This window comes from Anomaloglossus baeobatrachus, chromosome 3 (assembly GCF_048569485.1).
Source record: "Anomaloglossus baeobatrachus isolate aAnoBae1 chromosome 3, aAnoBae1.hap1, whole genome shotgun sequence".
Lineage (NCBI taxonomy): Eukaryota > Metazoa > Chordata > Amphibia > Anura > Aromobatidae > Anomaloglossus > Anomaloglossus baeobatrachus.
This window is the reverse complement of record NC_134355.1, coordinates 520086248-520113250: the sequence shown is the minus strand read 5'-3', so window position 1 is coordinate 520113250 and position 27003 is coordinate 520086248. Positions and strand designations below refer to the sequence as shown.

Below are 27003 nucleotides of genomic sequence, written 5' to 3'. Positions count from 1 at the left end.
TTATATATTACCATCCCCACCACTGCCATATTAGTTGACCCCGCCAGGGTCACGGAGTTGGGCCCCGCCACCACTGACTACCCCCGGACTAGTCCGGCCTGACACGGGTGTCCCATAGCCCTGGGGTGGGTTGCCATGACAATCCCTGGACCCTGCCGGCCACCGCGTCATGTCCAGGCGGCGCCCGATCCCGTCACAGGGTCATCCATGGTCCTATTGTTATTGATTTTATTGCACATTGTGGTGTTTATCTCCCTGATCTTATCAATAAAATGGTTTTGCATTAAATAGGACTTTGATCGTTTTTCCTCTCCTTTTTCTTATTTATATTTACGATTGTCCTTTATATGGTCCATGGATATCCACAGATTTATTGTTATAAATATATTTGTAATATAATATGCATTGAGATCAATCATGTGGATTAATCGGTTGCCAATTACTTGTATGTACTATGTATGTACTTGTATTACTATGTATTTCTAATTTTGTATTTTAACTGACTTCTTTTCACAGACTTTATATCTGAATCTATAGCACACAATGTGACTGATTCAGTAACATTATATAACTTTTAGACAAAGCAGACTGAAACTAGACAGTCCTGAAATGTGCCAAATCTATCAAAGTGATTTATGCAGTTTGGTAAATCTGGGCGTTCTTTAGACTGTCTTTTTATTACTGGCTCACGAAAATTAGTAAATCAAATCCAATAGCTTTTTTTTTTAGATACTTTCAAGAAAAAAACATACAGTGTATGAAACTAAGTAATGAAAGTACTTCTTGTTTTTTACATAGGGCCTTCAAGTTTCAACTAAACAGAAGGTATCTTCTTGGGACTTGTTTGAAGGTCACAAAAACCCAGCTCCTCTGTCCTGGGCCTGGTTTGGAACAGTTCGTGTGGATAGAAAAGCAATAAAATATGAAGAACAGCATCACCTTCTTCTGTACCACACGCATCCAAAACCCAAACCTCCAAGCTACTACCTTGAACCACTGCTACTTCCTCCAGAAGAAGATGAAGAAGAAGAACCTAGTACTCCTGTGTCTGTGGGCCCAGAGGGAAAAGCAACAGACTTTTCTGATCCTAGTAAATCAGTAACGGATGAAGAAAAGAAATCCAAAAACAGAAAGCGCAAGAGCAAGGCCAACCCACGAACAGATGTATGTTACCATTTAGTTCCTTGTGTGCTCCTAATTTGTAGCAGAGTTCTTACAAGTTCCAGCTTTTGACTATATTTCTTTGAGTTATTTTTTACTTTGTTTACTCAATCAAAAGATGTTTCTTTTTTTATATCCTTTGATGAGCTGCTCATCGAGATTGAACATGGGAAATCTAGACTACAAAGTAGGATGCAAAGCATTTGATTTACAGACAAATTAATTATATACTTGAAACACATGAAACATTACAGTAAGTACATAGAACCCATATGTACTTAGATCTTTTTACATACAGATAAAACAATTCTCCATCAGTAAAACCCCACTGACTGTTCCTTGAAATTCATTTCCAAGATGCGTTGCAGCTCTGCACAGAAAACATTTGATTCTTTTTTTGGGATGGGAATATATACTGTAAATTGACGGATGGCTTTTTCCACTATATACATGTATCAACTTTCAGCAGAATAAGTGATACATATGGATCGCTGCCTCATTTACTTCTATGGACTGAGGAAATGGCTCTTTCCACCAGTCATATAGAAGTAAATGGAGCAATGATCGTGTATGTGCACTTCTGCGCCTTTCACGCACGGCGTGATGGTCAGACCTTCAGAGAGCTCACATTTCTCAATTAACCTGTGAATAGAATACTGTATTTAGTGGCAAAACTTCTGTAAAATACTGAGGAACTACCACAAAAACTTTATTCACATCCTGAGTAAGTTTATTTACAATGAGAAAAATAAGTATTTTATACACTGCCGATTTTGCAAGTTTTCCCACCTACAAAGAATTGAAAGGTCTGTAATTTTTATCATATGTATACTTCAACTGTGACAGATAGAATAAAAAGAAATCCAGAAAATCACATTGTTTAATTCTTAAATAATTCATTTTCATTTCATTGCAAAAAATAAGTATTTGATACAATAGAAAAACAGACCTTAATATTTGGTACAGAAAGTTTTGTTTGGCATTACAGAGGTCAGATGCTTCCTGTAGTTCATGAACAAGTTTGCATATACTGCAGCAGGGATTTCGCTCCATTTCTTCATACAGATCTACTCCAGATATTTCAGGTTTCAGTGCTGTCACTGGGCAACATTGAGTTTCAACTTTCTCCACAGATTTTCTATTGGGTTCAGGTCTGGAGACTAGCTAGGCCACTCTAAAGGCGGCGTTACACGGTACGATATATCGTGCAATATGTCGTCGGGGTCACGGAATTCGTGATGCACATCCGGCATCGTTAGAGATGTCGTACCGTGTGACACCTCCAAACGACTGTTAACGAGCAAAAATACTCACCTTATCGTTACTCGTTGACACGACGTTCATTTCCATATTGTCATTCCTCCTTCTGCGTGCCGGTTGTCTGTCGTTCCCGTGGCAGCACACATCGCTATGTGTGACACCCCAGGAACGACTAACAACAACTTACCTGCGTTCCGCCGGCAATGAGGAAGGAGGTGGGCGGGATGTTACATCCTGCTCATCTCCGCCCCTCCGCTTCTATTGGGCGGTCGCTGTTTGATGTCGCTGTGACGACGAACATCCCTCCCCCTTCAGGAAGAGGATGTTTGCCGCCCACATCGACGTCGTTAGGGAGGTAGGTACGTGTGACGGGGGTTTAACAACTTTGTGTGACACAGGCAATGAATTGCCCGCGATGCACAAACGACGGGGGCAGATGCGATCGCTCATGCGATCGCACGATAAATCGTTGCGTAGAACGCCGCCTTAAGACCTTGAAATGCTTCTCATGGAGCCACTTCTTAGTTTCCCTGGCCATGTGTTTTCGGTCATTGTCATGCTGGAAGACCAAGCCTCAACCCACATTCAATGCTCTTACTGAAGAAAGGAGGTTGTTAGACAAAATCCCGAGATACATTACTCCTTCCTTCCTCCCTTCAATACGGTGCTGTCCATTTTGCAGAAAAGCACCCCTAATGTATGATCTTTCTTTCCACGCCCATACTTCATGGTTAAGACAGTGTTCTTGAAGTTGTACTCATCCTTCTTCTTCCTCCAAACACAGAGAGTGTAGTTGATTCTAAAAAGTTCTATTGTGGTCTTACCTGACAACATGCCTCCTCTGGATCATCCATATGGTCATTATCAAACTTCAAACAGGACTGGACATGTGCTGGCATGAGCAGGGGGACCTTGCATGCCCTGCAGGATTTGAATCCATGACGTCTTAAGCGGGCTTTACACGCTACGACATCGCTAGCAATTGCTAGCGATATCGAGCGTGTAAGCACCCGCCCCCGTCGTGGATGCGATATTGTGTGATCGCTGCCGCAGCGAACATTATCGCTACGGCAGCGTCACACGCACTTACCTGGTTGGCGGCATCGCTGTGACTGCCGAACAATCCCTCCTTCAAGGGGGAGGGACGTTCGGCATCACAGCTACGTCACCGCGATGTCACTAAGCGGCTGGCCAATCAAAGCGGAGGGGCGGAGATGAGCGAGACGTAACATCCCGCCCACCTCCTTCCTTCCGCATTGTGGCCGGCGGCAGGTAAGGAGACGTTCCTCGCTCCTGCGGTGTCACACACAGCGATGTTTGCTGCCGCAGGAGAGACGAACCACATCGATAATCAACCATTACCGATTTTTGGTTTTGGGATGACCTCTCCATGGTGAACGATTTTCACCATTTTTGAGGTCACTTAAGGTCGCTGGTAAGTATCACACATTGTGATATTGTTAATGACGCCGGATGTGCGTCACTAGCAACGTGACCCCGACGATAAACATTAATGATATCGTAGCGTGTAAAGCCCCCTTTAGTGTGTTGCTAACTGTAATCTTTGAGACTGTGCTCCCAGCTGTATTCAGGTCTTTGACCAGGTCCTCCCATGAAGTTCTAGGCTGATTATTGACCTTTCTTAGAACCATCCTCACCCCACAAGACAGGATTTTGCATGGAGCTTCAGACCTAGTAAGATTGACAGTCATCTTGTGTTTCTTCCATTTACTAATAATTGCACCAACAGTTGTTGCCTTCTCACCAAGGTGCTTGCCTATTAACCTGTATCCCATCCCAGCCTTGTGCAGGTCTACAATTTTGGCCCTGGTATCCCTAGACAGCTCTTTGGTCTTGGTCATGGAGAGATTGGAGTGAAATTCACTGAGTGTGTGGACAGGTGTCTTTTATACAGGTAATGGGTTCAAACGGGTGCAATTAGTACAGGCAATTTGTGCAGAGTGGGAAGGTTTCTTAAAGAAAAAAATAACAGGTCTGTGAAAGCCAGAATTCTTGCTGGTTGGTAGGTAATCAAATTCATATTTCATGGAATACAATGCAAATTAACAATTTTAAAATCATACAATGTGATTTTCTGGATTTTTGAGGGGATTCTGTCTGTCATAGTTGAAGTATAACTATGATAAACTTTACAGACCTCTTCATTCTTTGTAGGTGTGTAAACTTGCAAAATCAGTAGTGTATCAAATACTTATTTTCCTCACTGTACTGTATATAAAAATGAAAAGTTGATATGACTGTAAGATGTTCCTATACGAATATAGTGGTTGTAATTTCTAGAACGTAGTTACTTAAACAGGTCATAGAAATGTAGAATAGTGGCAGTAGACATTTCACTTCAATGTTCCTGTTCCTCTTTGTGTTTGTGGTTGTCTGCATATTTTGACATTTCAGGTGTCTATCATGGATTCAAGCACATATGCTTTTATTCTAACTTATACAGCACTTTCAGGCTCCATATTCAACATTAATGTTAGACACACAAGGTTTAGTGAAGAGAAAGATGAATGTTAATGCTTTCATGGCACCTTGTAAATATACACATATACAGATCAACCCAAACTGCAAACCATTTCAATAATAAAAATAAAAGCCAAGCGAAGCAAAATGATTTTTTAAATTGTTTAATGGTAGTAAAAGTAAGATAAATACATACATCACTAGAATTCTTGCTCTGAATGTTGATCCAGTTGATTAACGGTCAGGACGGGGGGTGTGGGAGGGAGTTTGCTCTTTTAGAGCAGACTGTTTGAGGCATTATGGATTTACTAACACCCCATGCTTTTATCATATCGTCTTTTTTGCAACCGTACTGTTCAACGACATAATGTTGTCATTCGCCTTCATCGACATGACTACCGTAGTAGCAGACATTGTAGCTTCTACAGGGCTACAGAGTAAAGGAGTCAATGTCTCTCCACTATAAAGATGTAGCTGATTTTCATGTGGATCATCAATATTAAAGAAAAAAGACTTTATAATTATGTATAATCATTAGAGATGAGTGAACCTCTAGAGGCTCGAGTTCGATTCGGTTCATCGAACAGAGGCCACGTACGAGTTCGGTTCGGCGAGCCGTTCGACGAACCTCTCGAACCCCATTGAAACTAATGGGAGGCAAACACAAACACATAAAAACACATAAATGTACACATACAGTTAATAAACATTGCAATAACACTTACCTGTCCCCGCGATGCGTCCTACATGCTGTCTCCCACCGCTGTTCCTTCCGATAATCGATGCGTCCTCCCGGTAACCAGCACCAGCATAGGACCTATCGTGACGTCAAAATAGCCATGTGACCAGTCACGTGTCTATTATCTCATTGGCTACAGACTGGTCACATGGCTTTGACATCATGCTAGGACCTGTCAGTGCATCTCTCCAGGACGCGGTGATCGTTTGTGTACCTCCGTGTACCGGCGACATGCTCTGGCACACGGTCAACTCCCCGCTCTGCTTCCCCGTTCCGTTATTCACCGGCTGCCGTCACCGCTTACAGGCAGCAGCTTCTGGTCGCTCATGGAGTGAAAAGCATGCACGGGGAACAGCAGCGTCTTCCTTCCATGCAGCACTGCTGATGTAGCAGAGCTGCATGGGTTGAAGGAGAAAGAAGACAGAAGAGCACGATCGTGGAGGGACAAGAGGGAGTAATAAACATGGAGTCTCTAAGTGTGTCTGTGTATTTATTTCTATTAAAGTATTTTTTCTCTGTGTGGTGTCTTTTTTTTTTTAACCCTTTATTGGAGATTCTTAATGGCTGGGTCAAACTTGCCTGACATTAAGAATCTCTGACTTAATACTAGCTAGTAAAACAAAGCTAGTATTAACTCATAATTATCCAGCAAGCCACCCGGCTTCAGGGCTGCTGGAAGAGTTGGATACAGCGCCAGATGATGACGCTTCTATGAAAGTGCCATTTTCTGGGGCGGCTGCAAATTTCAATTCGCAGCAGAGGTGCCCAGAAAGCTCGGGCTAACCTGTGCTGCAGATTCCAATCCCCAGCTGCCTAGTTGTACCTGGCTGGACACAAAAATGGGGCGAAGCTCATGTCAATTTTTTTTTTTTTTTAAATATTTCATGAAATTCATGAAATAATTAAAAAAAGGGCTTCCCTATTTTTCTTGTTCCCAGACGGGAACAAATAGGCAGCTGGGGGTTGGGGGCAGCCGTACCTGCCTGCTGTACCTGGCTAGCATACAAAAATATGGCGAAGCTCATGTCATTTTTTTGGTGGGCAAATAACTCCTGCATACAGTCCTGGATGGAGTATGCTGAGTCTTGCAGTTCTGCAGCTGCTGTCTGCTCTCCTGCATACACTAGTGAATGGAGCATGCTGAGCCTTGTCGTTGTGCAGCTGCTGTCTGCTCTCCTCCATACAGACAGACAGCAGCTGCAGAACTACAAGGCTCAGTATACTCCATCTTGGACTGTATGCAGGAGTTTTTGCCCCCCAAAAAAATTATGTGAGCTTCGCCATGTTTTTGTATGCTAGCCATGTACAGCAGGCAGCTACGGGCTGTCCCCAACCCACAGCTGCCTATTTGTACCCGGCTGGAAACCAAAAATATAGGGAAGCCCTTTTTTTATTAATTATTTCATGAATTTCATGAAATAATTAAAAAACAAATGACGTGGGCTTTGCCATATTTTTGTATGCTAGCCAGGTACAGCAGGCACCTACGGGCTACCCCCAACCTCCAGCTGCCTATTTGTACCCGGCTGGGAACCAAAAATATAGGGAAGCCCGTTTTTTTTAATTATTTCACTTATTACATGAAATTATTAGAAAACAAATGATGTGGGCTTCGCCATATTTTTGTGTCCAGCCAGGTACAACTAGGCAGCTGGGGATTGGAATCCACAGCACAGGTTGGCCTGAGCTTTCTGGGCCCCTCTGCTGCGAATTTCAGTCCGCAGCCGCCCCAGAAAAGAGCGCTTTCATAGAAGCGCCATCTTCTGGCGCTGTATCCAATGCTTTCAGCTGCACTGGTGACGGGTGGCTCGCTGGGTAATAATGGGGTTGGGGCTAGCTGTATATTATCAACTGGCCCTAAGCCCGAAATTCATGGTGTCACACTAATATTAGACATGGCACCATGAATTTCTAGTACCGATTAAAAAAAAAACCACAACGCACAGAAAAATATTTTTATTATAAATAAAACACAACACAATTAGTGACTCCATCTTTATTGAAAAAAAGGACCACCCTCCGCAGTGATCCTGGGTCAAGGGTCCCGCGCCATCCAATCCGGATCCAATATCATCTGATCGGTTTGCTGGAAGGTAAAACGATCAGATGATGTGTGAGGTTCAAGGGCCTGAATCACATGACACAGCAGCTGATTGTATAAACGGCTTTTATAAAATCAGCTGATGCATCAGTGCAAAAAAACCCCCCAAAAAACTACACACTTCAGTGCAGACTCCTGTCCGACAGCATCAGCTGATAGTTTAGTCGACCGGGCGGTAAAGAGCCGGCCACACCGCTCGACTTATAGTGTCAGCTGATTCCGTCAGGTGACCGCATCAGCTGATCATCGCCAGGTCTGAGAAAGAGAGAGAAAGAAGAGAAATGATAGAGAAAAGAGAGAGAGAGGAGTTAGAGAGAAAGAGAAAAAGAAGAAAGAGAAAAAGAAGAGAGAGAAAGAGAGAAAGAAGAGAAAGAGAGAAAGAAGAGAGAGAGAAAGAGAGAGAAAGAAGAGAGAGAGAGAAAGAGAGAAAGGAATGAGAGAGAAAGAAGAGAGAGAGAAAAAGAAGAGAGAGAGAAAGAAGAGAGAGAGAAAAACAGGAGAAAGAAGAGAAAGAGAGAAGGAAGAGAGAGAGAAAGAGAAAGAAGAGAGAGAAAGAAGAGAGAAAAAGAGGAGAAAGAAGAGAAAGAAAGGCGAGAGAGAGAAAGGAAAGAAAGAAAGGAGAGAGAGAGGAGAGAAAGAGAGAGAGAGAAAGGAGAGAGAGAGCGAGAGCTCACAATTGATATCCGGCTCCTGCCCTCAGTGCATAATTAAATTATAATTATAAATATAATTAAAAGAAATTCTTTACCAGGACTATATATCTTTGTACCGTGTTAGCCAGTAGAGATAAAAAAATTGTTTAAAAGAACAGAGAGTCCTCAGTGGTTGATACCTTTTAATGGCTAACTGAAAAGATGGTAATAATTGCAAGCTTTCGAGACTACTCAGGTCTCTTCATCAGGCATGGTATAACACAAAATCTGAAGAGTCACGTATTTATACACAACAGGACTTAGAATAGTGCAGTAAAAAAAAAAAAAAAAAAAAAAAAAGAACAAGTTATATGAAACAGAACTATCTCTATGGCAGGGGGACAAGCTGTTCTAGCCATAAATACTGCTGCAGCTGCACTATTCTAAGTCCTGTTGTGTATAAATACGTGACTCTTCAGATTTTGTGTTATACCATGCCTGATGAAGAGACCTGAGTAGTCTCGAAAGCTTGCAATTATTACCATCTTTTCAGTTAGCCATTAAAAGGTATCAACCACTGAGGACTCTCTGTTCTTTTAAACAATTTTTTTACCAGGACTAGAACTTCCGCCCCCATGCTGCATAGGCGAGCACTCTATCCACTCAGCTACTGCTTCTTATAATAAAGATAGGCAGTAATTTGGTAATCTTGAAGTCTGGATTGTCTCAGCTGACCACGCGATTCACTTGATTGCTACGTGGAGCTGATAGAGCACTCGTGTTCTGTAGCAGAGCTGACAGTGTCATGTGGATTATGTCGGACCTGGAGGGGTATTGGATGATTTTAATAAAATGCTGAAACAGGGTGTTTTTTTGTCTTTTATTCCAAATAAAGGATTTTTCGCTTTCATTATAATAATTATAATTTAAAAAAAAAAAAAATACTTTACCAGGACTAGAACTCGCAACCTCATGCTTCTTATGCAAGCGCTCTATCCACTAGTCTGCTGCTTCTATTGTGAAAGGTAGGTGGATTTGGTAATGATGACTTCTGCAGTGCTGAAGTCTCTGCTGACCGCATGATTGCTACGTGGAGCTGATCAGAGCACTCGTGTTCTGTAGCAGAGCCGACAGTGTTGTGTGGATTACGTTGGACCTGGAGGGGTATTTATGGGTTAATAAAGGGGTGAAAGAGGGTGATTTTTTGTCTTTTATTCCAAATAAAGGATTTTTCGCGGTGTGTGTTTCTTTACTTTCACTTTAAGTTTAATCATGGACGGTATCTCGGGGAGACGCCTGGCACGATTAAACTCATTATTACCCCGATTGCCACCGCACCAGGGCAATTCGGGATGAGCTGGGTAGAGTCCCCCGGGACAGTCGCATCTAATGGATGCGGCTATTCCGGCTGGCTGCTGGGTGATATTGTTAGGCTGGAGGGCTCCCCATACCGTGGCACTCTCCATCCTGACAATACCATCCTCCAGCCCTGTGGCTTTATCCTGGCTGGTATCAAATATGGGGGAAACCGCTTTTTTTATTATTTATTTTACTACACGATATAGACCCTCCCGCCGGCGGCTGTGATTGGTTGCAGTGAGACAGCTGTCACTCAGCTTGGGGACGTGTCTGACTGCAACCAATCATAGGCGCCGGTGGGCAGGGAAAGCACAGAAAAACTAATTGACCAATGAAGCGGCAGCCATTTTCTAAAGAGGAAAAGACACTGCAGATTTGTGACAGACGTGGAGCGAGACGCCCGTGATCGGTGAGTAGGAAAGAGAGAGGGATTGTGCTGGGGATGCAGGACGCATGCCGATAGCAACATGTGCACATAGCCATACTGTGAAAAGCCACGTTTATGGTGATCGAACCGTTCTCGAACGTAACTCGAACTGCCGAGCTTTTAGCAAAAAGCTCGAGTTCGAGTTCGATCTCGAGCACCCCCCAAAATCACTCGAACATGAAATTGGCGAACCTCAAACATCGCACATCTCTAATAATCATACTGTTAGTAAAAACAGTTTGTGCTGGTGAAGTAGTGGTGAAACAGATAGACAGTAAAGGGATTGACCAGTACTTTAATACTAAAAGTTTATCCTTAGGATAGGTCATCAATACTAGTTCAGTGAGAGTAGGACATCCTTGCGGATTAGTTGTGGTGCTCCGTCAGCTACATAGTGGTCGGGGTTGGGTATTACACATCCACCCCTATTCGAAGGATTAGAGGTGTATCTGCTGTACCCTGCTGTGGCCCCTATGCAGCTGATGGAGCTGTGCGGTTCAGCTCCACAACTAATCATATCCAACCATGGCCAGCACCAGGAATAGCTGATTGGTGGGGATGCTGGATAGCAGCTTGTCGTCTTCTTTTTTTTTATTCATATGGTTAAAATAGTTGTGTGCTCCATATATTTCTTTATATTTTTTATCAATAACTGTCTCAATCCCTTTAATGCAAATCTTTTTTATTTTTATTAATTATGGTAAGAAATCGAGAAAGGCGTATTTTTGACTAGAGCAGTCAGATGCCAAAATTTGTAAGTTCTGTTCTTCCAGAAAAATATCTCAACTCATGCCTCCCCATTTGCAAAATCAATAAAAACAGTTGAATCAGAAAAATAAAGTACTCAGCTTAATAAATTCCCCATGTAGGTCTTTGTAATAAAAGATCTTGTAGTGATTTCATGCCACATGTGGTTGGTGCAGCATGAACCAGCTGGCAGGTTCCCTTAAAAACTGCAATTCATATTATTAAGTCCCTTTAAGTGGATACGCTGTTCATGGGAAGCTTATGTGGCTGAAGCTGCAGAACATTAAAATGAGTAACAGTTGGGAAATAGCTGAGTACATTTTTTGCAATGTTCATACATGTGCATTTAGTGAGAAATAAGAAGATGCCAAATATGTAAGATCTCAGACTGACACATGTATCAGATTACCTCTCCTCCACTGTCTCGCTCTACTCCCTACAACCACACAGACATCTCTGGTTCCTGAGGCTAGAGGTGAAAGTGGAGACCAGAAAGGAATGAAAAACCCACAAATCTTTTTCCACAGACTAATAATGAAGCTAGTACTTCCAAATAGGAAACAGAGATGTAGGTTAGATTCCAAATAACTCAGAATGCAGGTAACAAGCTCGGTATGGTACCTGCTACTGTGGGGGCATTATACAGTGTATATGGAAGGATATTATACAGTGGGGGCATCACAATTTTGGGGGTGGAGTCCCTATGGTGACATCAGACAATGAGTGAGTTATTGTGGAAATAACATGCTATGGGGATTCACTGTGGGGGGGCATCATAATATGGGATGTCACTGTCGGGGCATTATACTTTGTGGGGGTCAATGTGTGGCATCATACTATGGTTGGTCACTGCTGGGGTGTCATCATTGAGCACAGGTCTTAAGTTAGATTTGATAAATATACACACCCCTCCATCTTTTTTTCTTTCTTGTCTTTTCTGAATGTGAAGTAACCCTCTACGTTTCTCACCCAGTCATGGCTTTCATCCAGCCAGGTTTCCATAATGCCCACGACATAAAAATCCGTGGTTAACATAAGAGTCTCCAACTCTTTGTTTATTTACAAGACTTTGTGGATTTGCCAGCAGATATTTGATACTATTAACGCATTTCTTTCTTCTTGTCTCCTATAGTATTTCTGAAAACACGACCTAGGAGGTCCTGGACTTCAGCTTCTCTCCTAGTTCCCTGTAATAATTTTTAAGGACCTTCTACCTCCCTCTAACTTTGTCATTAGTACCAATATGCACCATGATAGCTGGGTTTTCCCCTGCCCTACCAAGCAATCTGTCTATCTGATCCGCAGTAATCTGAACCCAAGCACCCGGCAGTCAACACACTGTTCAGCATTCACATTCTCGGCGACAGATGACCCTGTCTGTCTGCCTAATTATAGATTCCCCTACCGCTAACATCTGTCTGGCCTTTCCTGTTCTCCTATTTCCTTCTTTCTGCAGCAGAGGTTTTCCTGGTTGCTAGGAGCAACATCCTGCTATAGTGATCCTAGTCCTGGGCCTACATTCCTAATATCACCCAAACAGTCATACTTATTAGGTTGTGCTAGGTTAGGACTAGGTTCCTTGACACTTTTCCCTTTACACCTTCTTCTAACTTTTACACAACTACCTACTTCTGGGTCTTCAAGTTCTCCATCTATACCCTCCTCCATATCACTGGCCCCAGCCAGAGTCGCTCAGTAAGCTTTAAAATCCTCACTGGGTTTGCAATGCTCCTCAGTGTTGCAAGCTGCATATTTAGATCCATTCCCTGGGCTTCGAAATATGTAACACGTGGACATTGAGTGCACTGCAGACATATTCACCCTCGAAGTGCTGTTCAAGACATGTGTACTGCCCCGCTTGCAGCAGCCGAGCTGCTCGGATCCAGACCTTCTGTGGGTGGCTCGAGGGTCTCCGGACCCGGGGGTCTCGCTGTCACTTCGATCAAAAAGGGGGTTATAGTGGTGGATGTAGGACGTATATGTACGTATATGTACGAGACGTATTAGGTTTGTGACGCCACCCACGGTATGTGGTGAGGTTGGACACCACCGCTGCAGTTACGGGGAACCCGGGGGAGATTGTGCAGCAAGTTGTTAACCCCTCCGTGGGCAGGGATGGTGGCTCCGGGACCCGTTGGGGTTTTTGGTGCAGGGAGGAAACACACAAGTCTCTGGTAAACCAAGGTGATGGTGGTCGGTGCCCGCAGCCGGCTGCGTTTTGGTTCTCCCACCCGGCTGGTGGTCTCTGTCTTTCTCCTGCACCTTTGTAAGATGGTGGACTGCCTGTGCTTGCAACTTCAGGAGTCTGCTCCCGGCTGGATGTGGCGTAAGGAGCCCTTGCCCACAGACACTGACCTGTGGGATCTCTGAGCCCTGGCAATGGCCTTTTATCCCCCTCGGTGGGCTGTTGTCTTCTAATAGGGACTTTGGGTGGGACAGGACCTCTAGTCCTGACCTCAATCAGTAAATTAACCGGTTCCAGACGCTTCTGGTCCCGGCTTCAGGGTCCGAGTACCCCCCTGTGTGCTCCGGTTTCCGAGTCGGTTCCCGGGTCGGTATCGGCGGGCCACTACCCTGTCCTGGTCCACCTCGGTTCCACCGAGCCATGTTCCCATCTCCTGCAGATGGAGACCGCCGTCTGCCTCCCAGCCAATGGCACCAGGCTCCTGGACACAGCTCCAGCCCACACTCCTCTCCAACTTGAACTCTAACACTGAACTGTTTTTAATCCCACCCCGGGCTGTCTAGACTCCTTGGTGGGTGTCTTCCAACCACCTGGTTCCGCCCCCTGGTGTGTCTATCTAGCCCTGAGGGGGGTGACTAGGGTTTTGAGGGTTGGCTGATGTCACCTGTGAGGGAAAGGTGTAGTGCAGGGGCCTATCTGTGACTACCTGGCCCGGCAAGGGCGTCACACTCCCCCTTGGTTAAACACAGACCGTTTGCAGGCTGTCCGACAACCACCGGTTTATTTTTGTAACTACAAAAGGGGGTAAAAGGGGATAAAACATTTAAAAGCATAATAACATATTTACATTCATAGATTCTTTGGTTTCTTCCCTTAACGGGAGGCATTTTACTTTAACGTTGCATAAAAACATTTTTATTAACCGGGACGGGACCATGTCCTTTTCACCTTAGCCCACCCAAACAAACCTAGCCCTGGTGCTGCCTCTAAAAACCAGGTCAGCACCCCTTTTCCCCAGTCCAGGAAACGGGTTCGGGTCCGGGTGGTGCCCATATGGGCCGGGTAATAAGTTCCTTAACCGGCAGTCTCTCTTTGAGGCCCCACGTCCAGGGGACCCCTGACCCAGAGGGTGGTCACCGGTTTCCATGGTGACGGGATCTCGGCCTACTCTGCTGCAGGCCCTTCCTCCAACCAGCCTCTCCGGAGACTGCGGCATGATGAAAAAGGGTGGTCTGGGGCTATTTACTGTACCCAATAGTTTATGGGTTGGCCTGCAAGTTCTCCGCCGTGTCTTTTTAAGTGCAATTAAACAAACGGGGTCCCAATGGGGAACTGAACTTGTTGGTAGCCGGGAACCACTACCTAATATTCTGAATCTTCCTCAGGTGGCATGGGGCCGTGTGGCTTCACCAGCTGCTTGGAGATGGGCTTTCCGAACCAAGAGCAGTACACCCCCGGGCTGTAGACTTTCCGAGGGACCGAGGTTTGTGGTGCAGGGGGCACCATTTCCTCTTGGGGCCGTGCCGTCCGGGGCTCTGCCTCCGAATGGATCAGCGGAATCGGGAGGGTCTGCGTTGCTTTATCCTGACGGAGTGCTGCTCACGAAGCTGGTTTCTCGTGGGCCCACACCACCGCTATCATTCTCTGCATCTCCTCCTTCCAATCCAGCGCCTGCTGCATCGATTCGACCCGCACCTGGACACAGAACACCGCCAACTTCCGTTCTAATCAGGCATCCGTCCCCGGCGGCAAACAGTTCCATTCTGGCTCCTCCGCTCCTTTGGCTAGAGCGGGAGCTGCCGCTGCCTCCTCACCTGCCACATCCACTGGCGCCATCCCCGTCGCAGCCGGGCAGACTGCCGGAGCCGACATCCTTCCTGTGGCAGGCGGGTCACTGCCAGCTGCTACACGGGGAAGTCAACACTGTAGTCTCGGGGTTCGCCGCTCCAGCGGTCGGTGCGGGGCCGGCATCGGGTTTAGGAGCAGACATCTTCCATCTACTCCCCATTGGTCTTTTTCTGGCACTCCTCTTTTAGGCCGGTAAGTTTTGTTTTGCGACTTCCGGCCTTGCTTTCCGGCCGTATTCCCAGGGGGCGGGGCTGCGGCTTTTGCACCCTTTTCTTGGGGAAGAAGACTCTAGGCAAGAATCTTCGCACCCAACAATGGCGGCAAGATGGCCGTTTCTGGAATTTTTGCAATGGATCACCGTTAACTTCAACACAAAGCGGACTTCCACAAGTTAAGTAGATGGGTATCTATCCTGTTCACAGCGCCAGAAATCGAGGTGTACCGCCACGCTCGCAGCAGCCGAGCTGCTTGGATCCGGACATTCTGTGGGTGGCTCGAGGGTCTCCGGACTCGGGGGTCTCGCGGTCACTTCGATCAAAAAGGGGGGTTATAGTGGTGGATGTAGGACGTATATGTACGGGCTGAGCCGTATTAGGTTTGTGACGCCACCCACGGTATGTGGTGAGGTTGGACACCACTGCTGCAGTTACGGGGCACCCGGGGGAGATGTTGTGCAGCAAGTTGTTAACCCCTCTGTGGGCAGGGATGGGGACCCGTTGGGGTTTTTGGTGCAGGGAGATGGGCGACCGCAGGGTGCTGGTGTACTCACTATTGAAGGAAACACACGAGTCGCTGGAAAACCAAGGTGATGGTGGTCGGTGCCCGCAGCCGGCTGCGTTCTGGTTCCGCCACCTGGCTGGTGGTCTCGGTCTTTCTCCTGCACCTTTGTAAGATGGTGGACTGCCTTTACTTGCAACTTCAGGAGTCCGCTCCCGGCTGGATGTGGCCTAAGGAGCCCTTGCTCGCAGACGCTGGCCTGTGGGATCTCTGAGCCCTGGCGGTGGCTTTTTATCCCCCTCGATGGGCTGTTGTCTTCTAATAGGGACTTTGGGTGGGACAGGACCTTTAGTCCTGACCTCAATCGGTAAATTAACCAGTTCCAGACGCTTCTGGTCCCGTCTTCAGGGTCCGAGTACCCCCCTGTGTGCTCCGGTTTCCAAGTCGTTTCCCCGGGTCGGTACCGGCAGACCACTACCCTGTCCCGGTCCACCTCGGTTCCACCGAGCACCAGGGCTCCTACCCTGGCGCCATTCAATTTGGGGTATTCGCCTCTGCTGGAGCTGGACAGAGCTCCAGCCCACACTCCTCTCCAACTTGAACTCTAACACTGAACTGTTTTCTTTCCCACCCCAGGCTGTCTAGACTCCTTGGTGGGCGTCTTCCAACCACCTAGTTCCGCCCCCTGGTGTGTCTATCTAGCCCTGAGGGGGTGACTAGGGTTTTGAAAGTTGGCTGATGTCACCTGTGAGCGAAAGGTGTAGTGCAGGGGCCTATCTGTGACTACCTAGCCCAGCCAGGGCGTCACACATGTATACATCTCACAAGACATACACTTGGTAGCATTGTCCATGGAGCACATACTAAATGAGGATAAACAGTACAGATAAAAACAATGGAAAACTAGAAAGGCAACACCAAACTATGCTCTTGTGTCAGACTATGATATTGTGTTCAGTTATGCTATGCACTGACTTCTGCAGCGAGCACTTAAACTGCAGCCTTGCTTGCTCAGCATCCTTGCTAAGGAAAATGCTGAACTCTGCAGTTTTGTTTTTTTTCTCTAGAAGATGCTATGGAAGCCTAAAAAAACGCATGTAAAAAGACTTCAGTCACTTTTATAAGTGCAGAATCAAAGCTTTTCTATACTATAAAACACTTAAAAGCACAGCTTAATATATGCACCAAAAACGCATCAAATAAGGGTGAAAAGGTTTAAAAAATGCAGCACAATTACAATAAGCAGAGATGACTGGTATTGCATAGTGCCCTAAAGAAAAAAAACTCACAGTATTTATGCAATGTGTGAACATGGCCTTACAGACTCCAAAAAGCTAGATAACATATAGTGAAGCTAAACAAAAATAAGAATGCTACAACAATGAATGAATGAACAAAAAATAAATCCATAGCGCCCAACTAAAGATGAGCATGATGCACAGATGATATAGCGGCAGCCCTGAAATATCAAAAGCAGAGTCGGGGACAATAGAAGTTGAGAATTGTGGCTTCCTATCCAGCTGCCAGGTACCACTGACCTGGACTTTGGACCGGAGTCCTTTGACTCGATCAGCTCATCTCTAGTCCCAACTGTCCTGGATACAGTGGGAGAGTCCTGGATTTAGGTCTACACCCTGCAGCCTTGGGTGTCTGCTGCATGTACTTCACTGACACCACCCCTCTGATATCTTCTCCTACCACAGAAGAAAGAAATTGCAACTTGGTGTGGCTCGGAGCATAGTTAAAATTTTCCACAGTGCATATAATTTTTCCCGCTTTCTATTCTTCTAAAGTTAAGAAGTATGCATTATGATGAGCTATTGGACTTCAATGGGCCATATATTGTACTTGCACAAGGGCCCTTTTTCTGTCTGTATCCGCTAGCATATGCAATACAATATATACAGAGAGTGTACACTGGGGAAAAAGGTATTTAGTCAGCCACCAATTGTGCAAGTCCCACTTAAAATGATGAGAGAGGCCTGTAATTGACATCATAGGTACACCAGAACTATGAGAGGCAAAATGAGAATACAAATCCAAAAAATCACCTTGTCTGATTTGGCAAGATTTTTTTTGCAAATTATGGTGAAAAATAAGTATTTGGTCAATAACAAAAGTTCATCTCAATATTTTGTTATATATCCTTTGTTTGCAATTACAGAGGTAATTGCAAACAATTGATGTATGTCTTCTGAAGATGTACAGAGGTTTTCTGTAAGTCTTCACAAGGTTGGCACACACTGTTAGTGGTATGTTGGCCCATTCCTCCATGCAGATCTCCTCTAGACCAGTGATGTTTTGGGCCTTTCGCCGTGCAACAAAGACTTTTAACTCCCTCCAGAGGTTTTCAATGGGGTTGAGCTCTGGAGACTAGCTAGGCCACTCCATGATCTTCATATGCATCTTATGAAACCACTTCTTCGTTGCCCTGGCGGTGTGCTTGGGATGATTATCATGCTGAAAGACCCAGCCACATTTCATCTTCAATGCCCTTGCTAATGGAAGGAGGTTTGCACTGAAAATTTCACGATACATGGCCCCATTCATTCTTATATGTACACCGATCAGTCGTCCTGGTCCCTTTCCAGAGAAACAGCCCTAAAGCATGATGTTGCCACCCTCATTCTTCACAGTGGATATGGTATTCTTTGGATGCAACTCAGCATTCTGTCTCCTCCAAACACGACGAGTTGTGTTTCTATAAAACAGTTCTACTTTGGTTTGACCAGACCATATGACATTCTCCACACTTCAGACAAGCCCGGACATGTACTGGCCTAAGCTGGGGAACAAGTCTGGCAATGAAGGACCTGAGTCCCTGTCAGAGTAGTGTGTTACTGATGGTAGCCTTTGTTACGGTGATCCCAGCTCTATGCAGGTCATTCACAAGGTCTCCTGTGTGGTTTTGGGATTTTTGCTCACCGTTCTTGTGATCATTTTGACCCCACAGGGTGAGATCTTGCGTAGAGTCCCAGATCGAGGGAGATTATCTGTGGTCTTGTATGTCTTCCATTTTCTTATTATTGTTCTCACAGTTGATTTCATCACACCAAGCTGCTTGTCTAGTACAGAGTCAGTCTTCCCAGCCTGGTGCAGGGCTACAATTTTGTTTCTGGTGTCCTTCGACAGCTCTTTGGTCTTCACCACAGTGGAGTTTGGAGTGTGACTGTTTGAGATTGTGGACAGGTGTCTTTTATACTGATAACAAGTTCAAATAGGGGCCATTACTACAGGTAATGAGTGGAGGACAGAGGAGCCTCTTAAAGAAGAAGTTACAGGTCTGTGAGAGCCAGAAATCTTGCATGTTATTAGATGGCTAAATACTTATTTCCACCATAATTTGCAAAAAAACTTGGCAAATCAGACAAGGTGATTTTCTGGATTTGTTTTCTCATTTTGTCTCTCATAGTTGTGGTTTACCTATGATGTCAATTACAGGCCTCTATCATTTTTTTAAGTGGGAGAACTTGCACAATTGGTTGCTGACTAAATACTTTTTTCCAATTGTACATATTTATACTTCTTATACTTTTAATTTGAGGCTAATGGCCAACTGATCCATTCACATTTACCTCTATAATATTAGAAACAGATCCAATGATAAACAGTTTTTTTAACTGGACAAAAATATACGCAGACAAATTTTTTGCCCCGCTAAAAAATACAGATGCCACACATATTGAATCATGGATGTGTGAAGGAGGCCTTACTTTTTTATTGCCTTAGTCACGTGTCCTAACATTTCTATTAAATAAATTAAACAAAAGATCAATAATGTTCACATGTTCTAAATGAGTGATGTATATAAGTGATGAAAGGGTGTATCATGGCAGCAGTAAATAAGGCGGTTAATAGCACAATTTCACATGACAGCAATCAGAGATACTGTACTAGTTGCTTAGTTTCAATAATTATTTTTTATAAAAGAACTGAGTATATAACAAAATAAATATACATACAGATTTCTGCAAATACTAAACCTCTTTTTTCTTATAGGATTACAATACAAATACTGTATATCGAGCACCGCCTAATTTTTCTCCACTTTCATCTCAAATGTTACATCCTACTCAAGTTACTACATGGAATTACAATATTGCAGGACAGCAGCAAGCGAATGTCTACATGCAGAATCCATCCCTTATCTCAGGTTTGTATAGTACCTTTTATTACTTTATTACAGTATCAGTTGTGGGGCCAAGGGGAAACATATTTCTTTGTGGCGTGTGTGATGTTGGTGTAACGAGACGTATAAGCCATACAATGCTCCTCTGGAAATTTAAATATGCAAATAGCCTTTTTAGAGAGGAGGAGTAGTTGAACTCCATCACTACCTATTGGATGTACATTCCCAAAAATCAATATCGACCCTTTGTCAATCACCTCCAAAATGTCTGAAACTGGAGTTTTGAGTTTAGCTTCTTATCCTAAGTCATGTGGCAAGGCAATTTGCAGTATCAGTTGCGGCACTGCAGGTAAAGCAAAAATTCAAGGTTTTATCTAGCACTGTATTTGAGAAAACATCTGATGAATATAATTTTCTTAAATATAAATCTAACTATGACTAAAAATTTCAATTAGATAAATTCTCGCTATTCTAAACCCATGCGTCAATAGATAAATACTTTGTGGCCCCCGATGTCTTCATGCTCACAAACTGCTGATAGATGAGAACATGGAAACGTTGCTGCAGGATCAATGTTGGTCCTATAAAAAGCCATTACCATATCGTCAAGACTTTTCAAGAAATCTGTAAAGTGAATGTGTCATCAGAAAATGGTCTAATGTTGAAATCAGATTTTAATCTTAAATTTATTTTTTTTTATATATTTTGATAATTGTAATATATATATATATATATGAGAACATAGAGGAACAGAGTCTTTAAATTCGCTATAGTAATGAGCCCATACAAGCTATATATATATATATATATATTGTGAGACTGTGACCGGGGTTATCTATGACGGCCGGTATGTCTCGCCCCGGTTGTGCTCCCTCCATGATAGAAAGTAAATCCACTCCAGGGTTAATGCTGTTTCCCTACAGGCTGAAGGAAGGGTTAAATGGAAACAGGAACGAGGGCAGGTGTGCCGGGTGTGAGGGAGTGAACAGAACTCCCTGAGCTCTCTGCTGGAGAGGCACATGTATATTGTTGTGGACTTTTGTTTTGGACATTAAACCGTGTGCTGTGAACCTTAATGCCTGGATCCCGTGTCTTCTGCTGCGCAGCCGACCGTGCTACCTCACATATGGTGGAGAATCGGCGGGCATGACAGCCGGTGAGGTGTAGCATCCATCCCTGGTGACCCAGTAGCACATGTCCTGGATTCGAGCGGCTATTCTACAGCCCAAACCCGGTGACGCCATGGAGGACATACTAAAGCAGCAACAACAGACTAATGCACAGCTACAAGAGGCTAATGCACAGCAGCAACAGACCAATGCACACCTGCTCTGGGCGTTGTTACGTCAGCAGCAATCCTTGCAAATGCAGGAAAAAAGGCACCAAGAACAGATGGTTCTCCTGGCCAAGTCGATCCGTGCCGGATCGGCAGCAACAACCCCGGGGCCGGGTGACGACGGCAGCGTCCGGAAAGCGGTGAGACAAGCATTGCAAAAGATGACCCCGGGGGATGATGTGGAAGCGTTCCTGGCGGTGTTTGAGCGGGTGGCCGAGCGGGAAAAGCTGCCGACCCCCCAGTGGGCTGAGGTATTGTCGCCCTATCTGACGGGGGAACCCCAAAAAGCGTACCTGGACCTCTGTACTGAGGACGCCATTGACTATGTGACCCTGAAAGCCGAAATACTGGCTCGGTTGGGGGTGAATACCTATGTACGGGCTCAGCGGGTAAATCAGTGGTTCTATGAGGAAGCCAAACCCGTACGCTCCCAGGCCTATGACTTGTTGCATCTTGTAAAAAAGTGGTTGCAGCCTGACACTCTGAGCCCGGCGCAAATGGTGGAAAGGGTAGTAGTGGATCGTTTTGTGCGCACTTTACCCGTCACCGTTCAACGGTGGGTAGGACAGGGTGACCCGAGTACCCTGGACCAATTAGTGTCCCTGGTAGAGCGGCATGTGGCTACGCAGGACTTGATACGGGACACTGAGACTTTGCGTACCGCCTGTCGGTCCGGCCCCTCCAAGCCTAGGGCCAAGGACCCACCGCTGACAACGGTGCAGGAGTCCCCTACCGTCCCGTCTGAGGCCGCGCCCACCATTCCTGAGGTCCGGAAAGGTTCTGTACCCTAAACGACAACCCGTCAAGGGGGTTTCCGTCCCCATTAGATGTTGGCGGTGCCAGCGGGTGGGACATATGGAAGCCCAGTGTCCACTCACCACGGAGCCCATGGATTGTGGGGTTACCCGGCGGGGTTCAATGTATGCTAAGGTGGTGTGTACCGCTGACCTGGTCTCCCCAGAGACTGAGCCCCACTTGTGCCAAATACAGGTGAATGGATGTCCAGTTACAGGATTGTTGGATTCCGGAAGCTTAGTGACCCTGGTGCGATCCACCTTGAGGGCTAAAGTAAAGGCCACAGGACGTACCGTGGGGGTGGTTTGCATACATGGGGACCGCCGAGACTATCCCACGGGGATTGTCACCATCACAGCACCTTGCGGTCAGGTGCAACATGAGGTGGGTCTTCTTAACACTCTTCCCTATGACGTGATCCTAGGAAGGGATCTGCCCTATTTTTGGACTTTATGGAAGGGACCCCCTAAGTCTCCTCAGATATTGGTCAGTCCGGGACCTGAGCCCTACAATCCTGAATCCGGGACACCTGCCGTAGGGGTCCCCATGATAGGGACAGAATGTGAACCCGATAGGTCGCCCCTAGAGGTATTGGCAGGAGAGGCTGAGACGGTCGAACCCATCCCGGAGTTGGAGGCGTCCCCGGATACGTTTGGGACAGCCCAACTCCAGGACCCTACATTAATACATGCCCGGAGTCGGGTGACAGTAATTGACGGGGTGGCACAGCTGCCCGGTGCCCAGGTAAGGTACCCCCATTTCGCTCTTAAGCAGGATTTACTCTACCGGGTAGATGAAATACGGGGCGTGGGGGTAGAGCAGTTGGTGGTGCCCCAGCCGCATCGCCGGCGGGTCCTCGACTTGGCTCATAAACACCTGATGAGTGGCCACCTAGGGGTCAAGAAAACGCAGGAGCGAATATTGCAAAGGTTCTATTGGCCCGGGGTCTTTGGGGAGGTAAAACGGTTCTGCGAAACCTGCCCGGAGTGTCAGCTTACCGCACCCCTGACCCACTTTCGCAGTCCGTTGGTGCCGTTACCCATTATAGAAGTCCCTTTTGAACGGATAGGGATGGATCTGGTGGGGCCCCTCGTAAAGTCTGCTCGAGGGCACCAACATATCCTAGTGATCATTGACTATGCCACCCGGTATCCCGAGGCGATACCTCTCAGACATACTGCAGCAAAGCTTATAGCTCGGGAGTTGTTTGCTGTGGTCTGCCGGGTGGGGTTGCCCAAGGAGATCCTTACGGATCAGGGGACCCCATTCATGTCTAAAGTGACCAAAGAGCTATGCCGGCTACTCCAGATCAAGCAGTTGCGTACGTCTGTGTATCATCCTCAAACGGACGGTTTAGTCGAGCGTTTCAATAAAACCCTGAAAACCATGCTCAAAAGGGTGATTTCAAAAGACGGGAAAGACTGGGATATGATGCTTCCCTATTTGATGTTTGCCATCCGTGAGGTGCCACAGGCATCCACGGGGTTTTCGCCTTTTGAATTGTTATACGGGCGACATCCCCGGGGATTGTTGGACCTGGCAAAGGAAACATGGGAGCAGGAGCCCACCCCCCATAAAAGTGTGATTGAACACATTTTGGGTATGCAGAACCGCATAAGCGCGGTCATGCCAATTGTGAAGGAGCATTTACAGGAGGCTCAGGCCGCACAAAGCGGCCGCTACAATAGACAAGCCACCGTGCGGACCTTTAAACCCGGGGATCGGGTGTTGGTATTAATCCCCACGGCGGAGAGTAAATTCCTGGCTCAGTGGCAAGGCCCCTACGAAATAAAGGAAAGAGTCGGGGTGGTTAACTATAAAGTATTGCAGCCCGGTAGGCGGAAACCTGAACAAATATACCATGTCAACCTATTAAAACCTTGGCAGGAACGGGAAAGCCTGATGGCTGTTTTTTCCCCATCTCCCTCCTCTTCGGGTCGTTCATCTCCGGCTCCAGCGACCTCCGGAGAGGATGAACCGGAAGTAAGGATTGGAGAAGCCCTCACCAAGACTCAGAGGCGAGAGGCCAGACGGTTGGTTCAGCAGAACCCCCGATGTCTTCTCCGAGCTACCCGGTAGGACCAGTCTGATACGACATGATATTGTCACCGAGCCCCACCTGAAGGTACGCCTGAAGTCATACCGGGTACCGGAGGCTCGACGACAAGCCATATCGGAGAAAATAAAGACAATGTTACGCCTGGGGGTCATCGAAAAATCCCGGAGTGAATGGGCTAGTCCGATTGTCCTAATACCAAAACCCGATGGCTCCTTAAGGTTCTGCAATGACTTTAGGAGATTGAACGAAATATCCAAGTTCGATCTCTACCCCATGCCCCGGGTGGATGAGCTGATTGATAGGTTGGGACAGGCGCAATATTTTACCACGCTCGACCTGACCAAGGGGTACTGGCAGGTGCCACTGACGGAGTCCGCCAAGGAGAAAACCGCTTTTGTTACGCCGGAGGGTCTCTTCCACTATGTTGTCTTGCCTTTTGGGTTACATGGCGCTCCGGCCACGTTCCAGAGGTTGATGGACTTAGTGCTGGAACTCCACCAGGCGTATGCATCAGCGTACCTTGATGACATCATTATTTACAGCTCCGATTGGCAGACCCACTTGGAACAGGTACAAGCGGTGGTGGACGCGCTTCGAACAGCCGGATTGACAGCCAATCCCAAGAAAAGTGCGTTGGGACTCACGGAAGCCCGCTACTTGGGCTACGTGATAGGCCAAGGAGTGATTAAGCCCCAAATTAACAAGGTTGAGGCGATCCAGAAGTGGCCTAGACCCCTGACCACGAAGCAGGTTAGGGCCTTCCTGGGTATCGTGGGGTACTACAGGAGGTTTGTAAAGGATTTTGCGGGACTATCAGCCCCCTTGACGGACCTTCTCAAAGGCAAGAAGTCCGTCATGGTGCGCTGGACTCCGCAGGCCGAGGACTCCTTCCGGGCCCTGAAGGGGGTCCTGTGCGGACAGCCCGTTCTTGTACACCCTGATTTCCGGAAGGAGTTCATAGTACAGACTGACGCCTCAGAGGGCGGCCTGGGGGCAGTGTTGTCTCAGGTGGTTCAGGGGGAGGAACACCCCGTCACCTTCTTAAGTAGGAAGCTCACCCCTCCCGAGTGGAATTATAGCGTAGTGGAGAAGGAGTGCCTGGCGATCAAGTGGGCCTTGGAGTCCCTACGCTATTAACTGCTGGGACGGCAGTTTCGCTTGGTGACGGATCCCTCTCCACTGGTCTGGATGAGGTCCGCCAAGGAACGGAATGCCCGGGTTACCCGGTGGTTCCTTTCTCTGCAGAACTTCCGGTTTACGGTTGAACATAGGGCCGGTGGGTTGCAGAGCAACGCCGATGCCTTGTCCCGCGGCCCGTGTTTGATGGCGGGAGTTCAACCCCACACGATTGAACTGAGGGGGGGGGGGTATGTAAGACTGTGACCGGGGTTATCTATGACGGCCGGTATGTCTCGCCCCGGTTGTGCTCCCTCCATGATAGAAAGTAAATCCACTCCAGGGTTAATGCTGTTTCCCTACAGGCTGAAGGAAGGGTTAAATGGAAACAGGAACGAGGGCAGGTGTGCCGGGTGTGAGGGAGTGAACAGAACTCCCTGAGCTCTCTGCTGGAGAGGCACATGTATATTGTTGTGGACTTTTGTTTTGGACATTAAACCGTGTGCTGTGAACCTTAATGCCTGGATCCCGTGTCTTCTGCTGCGCAGCCGACCGTGCTACCTCACATAATATATATATGCAAACTACCTAAAATAAAAGTACATTCTTATACTTCTCATGTTGTCCACTAGGACTAATATTAGACTTTCACTTCCGGTTCATCACATGAATATTAGCAGCAATTGACTGACTCAGACCCTATTTGTTAGTATAAAAGTATTACATGGCTATGTAGAAACTATCCATCAACTCACAATAGAGGCCAAAATCTTCACAAACGTAGAGCTAATTTTATTAGATTCAAACAATAATATACACATGTGGTCAACATTGTTGGTACCCCTCATTTAATGAAAGAAAAACCCACAATGTTCACAGAAATAACTTGAATCTGACAAAAGTAATAATAAATAAAAAATATTTTTGAAAATGAACAAATGAAGGTCAGACATTGTTTTTCAACCATGCTTCCATAGAATTTAAGAAAAAATAAAACTCATGAAATAGGCCTGGACAGAAATGATGGTTCTTCCTAACTTAATATTTTTTGCACAATCTTTTGAGGCAATCACTGCAATCAAACATTTCCTGTAACTGTCAATGAGACTTCTGCGCCTCTCAACAGGTATTTTGGACCACTCCTCAAGAGCAAACTGCTCCAGATGTCTCATGTTTGAAGGTTGCCTTTTCCAGACGGCATGTTTCAGCTCTTTCCAAAGATGCTCAATTTAGGTCAGGGCTCATAGAAGGCCACTTCAGAATAGTCCAATGTTTTCCTCTTAGCCATTCTCGGGTGTTTTTAGCTGTGAGTTTTGGGTCATTATCCTGTTTCAAGACCCATGACCTGCGACTGAGACCAACCTTTCTGACACTGGGCAGCATATTTCTCTCTAGAATCCCTTGATAGTCTTGAGACTTTATTGTACTCTGCACAGATTTAAGACAAGCTGTGTCAGATGCAGCAAAGCATCCCCAGGACATAACAGAGCCTCCTCCATGTTTCACAGTAGGGACAGTGTTATTTTCTTGATATGCTTCATTTTTCCATGTGTGAACATAGAGCTGATGTGCCTTGCCAAAAAGGACTATTTTTGTCTCATTTGTCCATAGAACATTCTCCCAGAAGCTTTGTGGCTTGTCAACATGTGGTTTGGCAAATTTCAGTCTGGCTTTTTTTAAAAAATTTTTCAACAATAGTGTCCTCCTTGGTCGTCTCCCATGAAGTCAACTTTGGCTCAAACAATGATGGATGGTGCAATCTGACACAGATGTTCCTTGAGCTTGAAGTTCCCTTTTAAAGTTTTTCTGGGCTCTTTTGTTACAATTCATATTATCTGTCTCTTTGATTTGTCATCAATTTTCCTCCTGCGGCCATGTCCAGGGGGGTTAGCTACAGTCCCATGGATCTTA

General features: G+C 46.1%; 1 protein-coding gene across 3 annotated transcripts in view; it reads left to right on the top strand.

Moving 5' to 3' along the window:
- The window catches only part of MED12L (mediator complex subunit 12L), a 1012447-nt gene that overhangs the window by 919111 nt on the left and 66333 nt on the right, over positions 1 to 27003 (top strand). For all 3 annotated transcript variants that reach the window (XM_075340741.1, XM_075340740.1, XM_075340739.1), the window contains exons 37-38: positions 799 to 1164; positions 19657 to 19810. In XM_075340741.1, coding sequence (XP_075196856.1) covers positions 799 to 1164; positions 19657 to 19810 — 520 coding nt within the window. The remainder of the gene's footprint in view (positions 1 to 798; positions 1165 to 19656; positions 19811 to 27003) is intronic.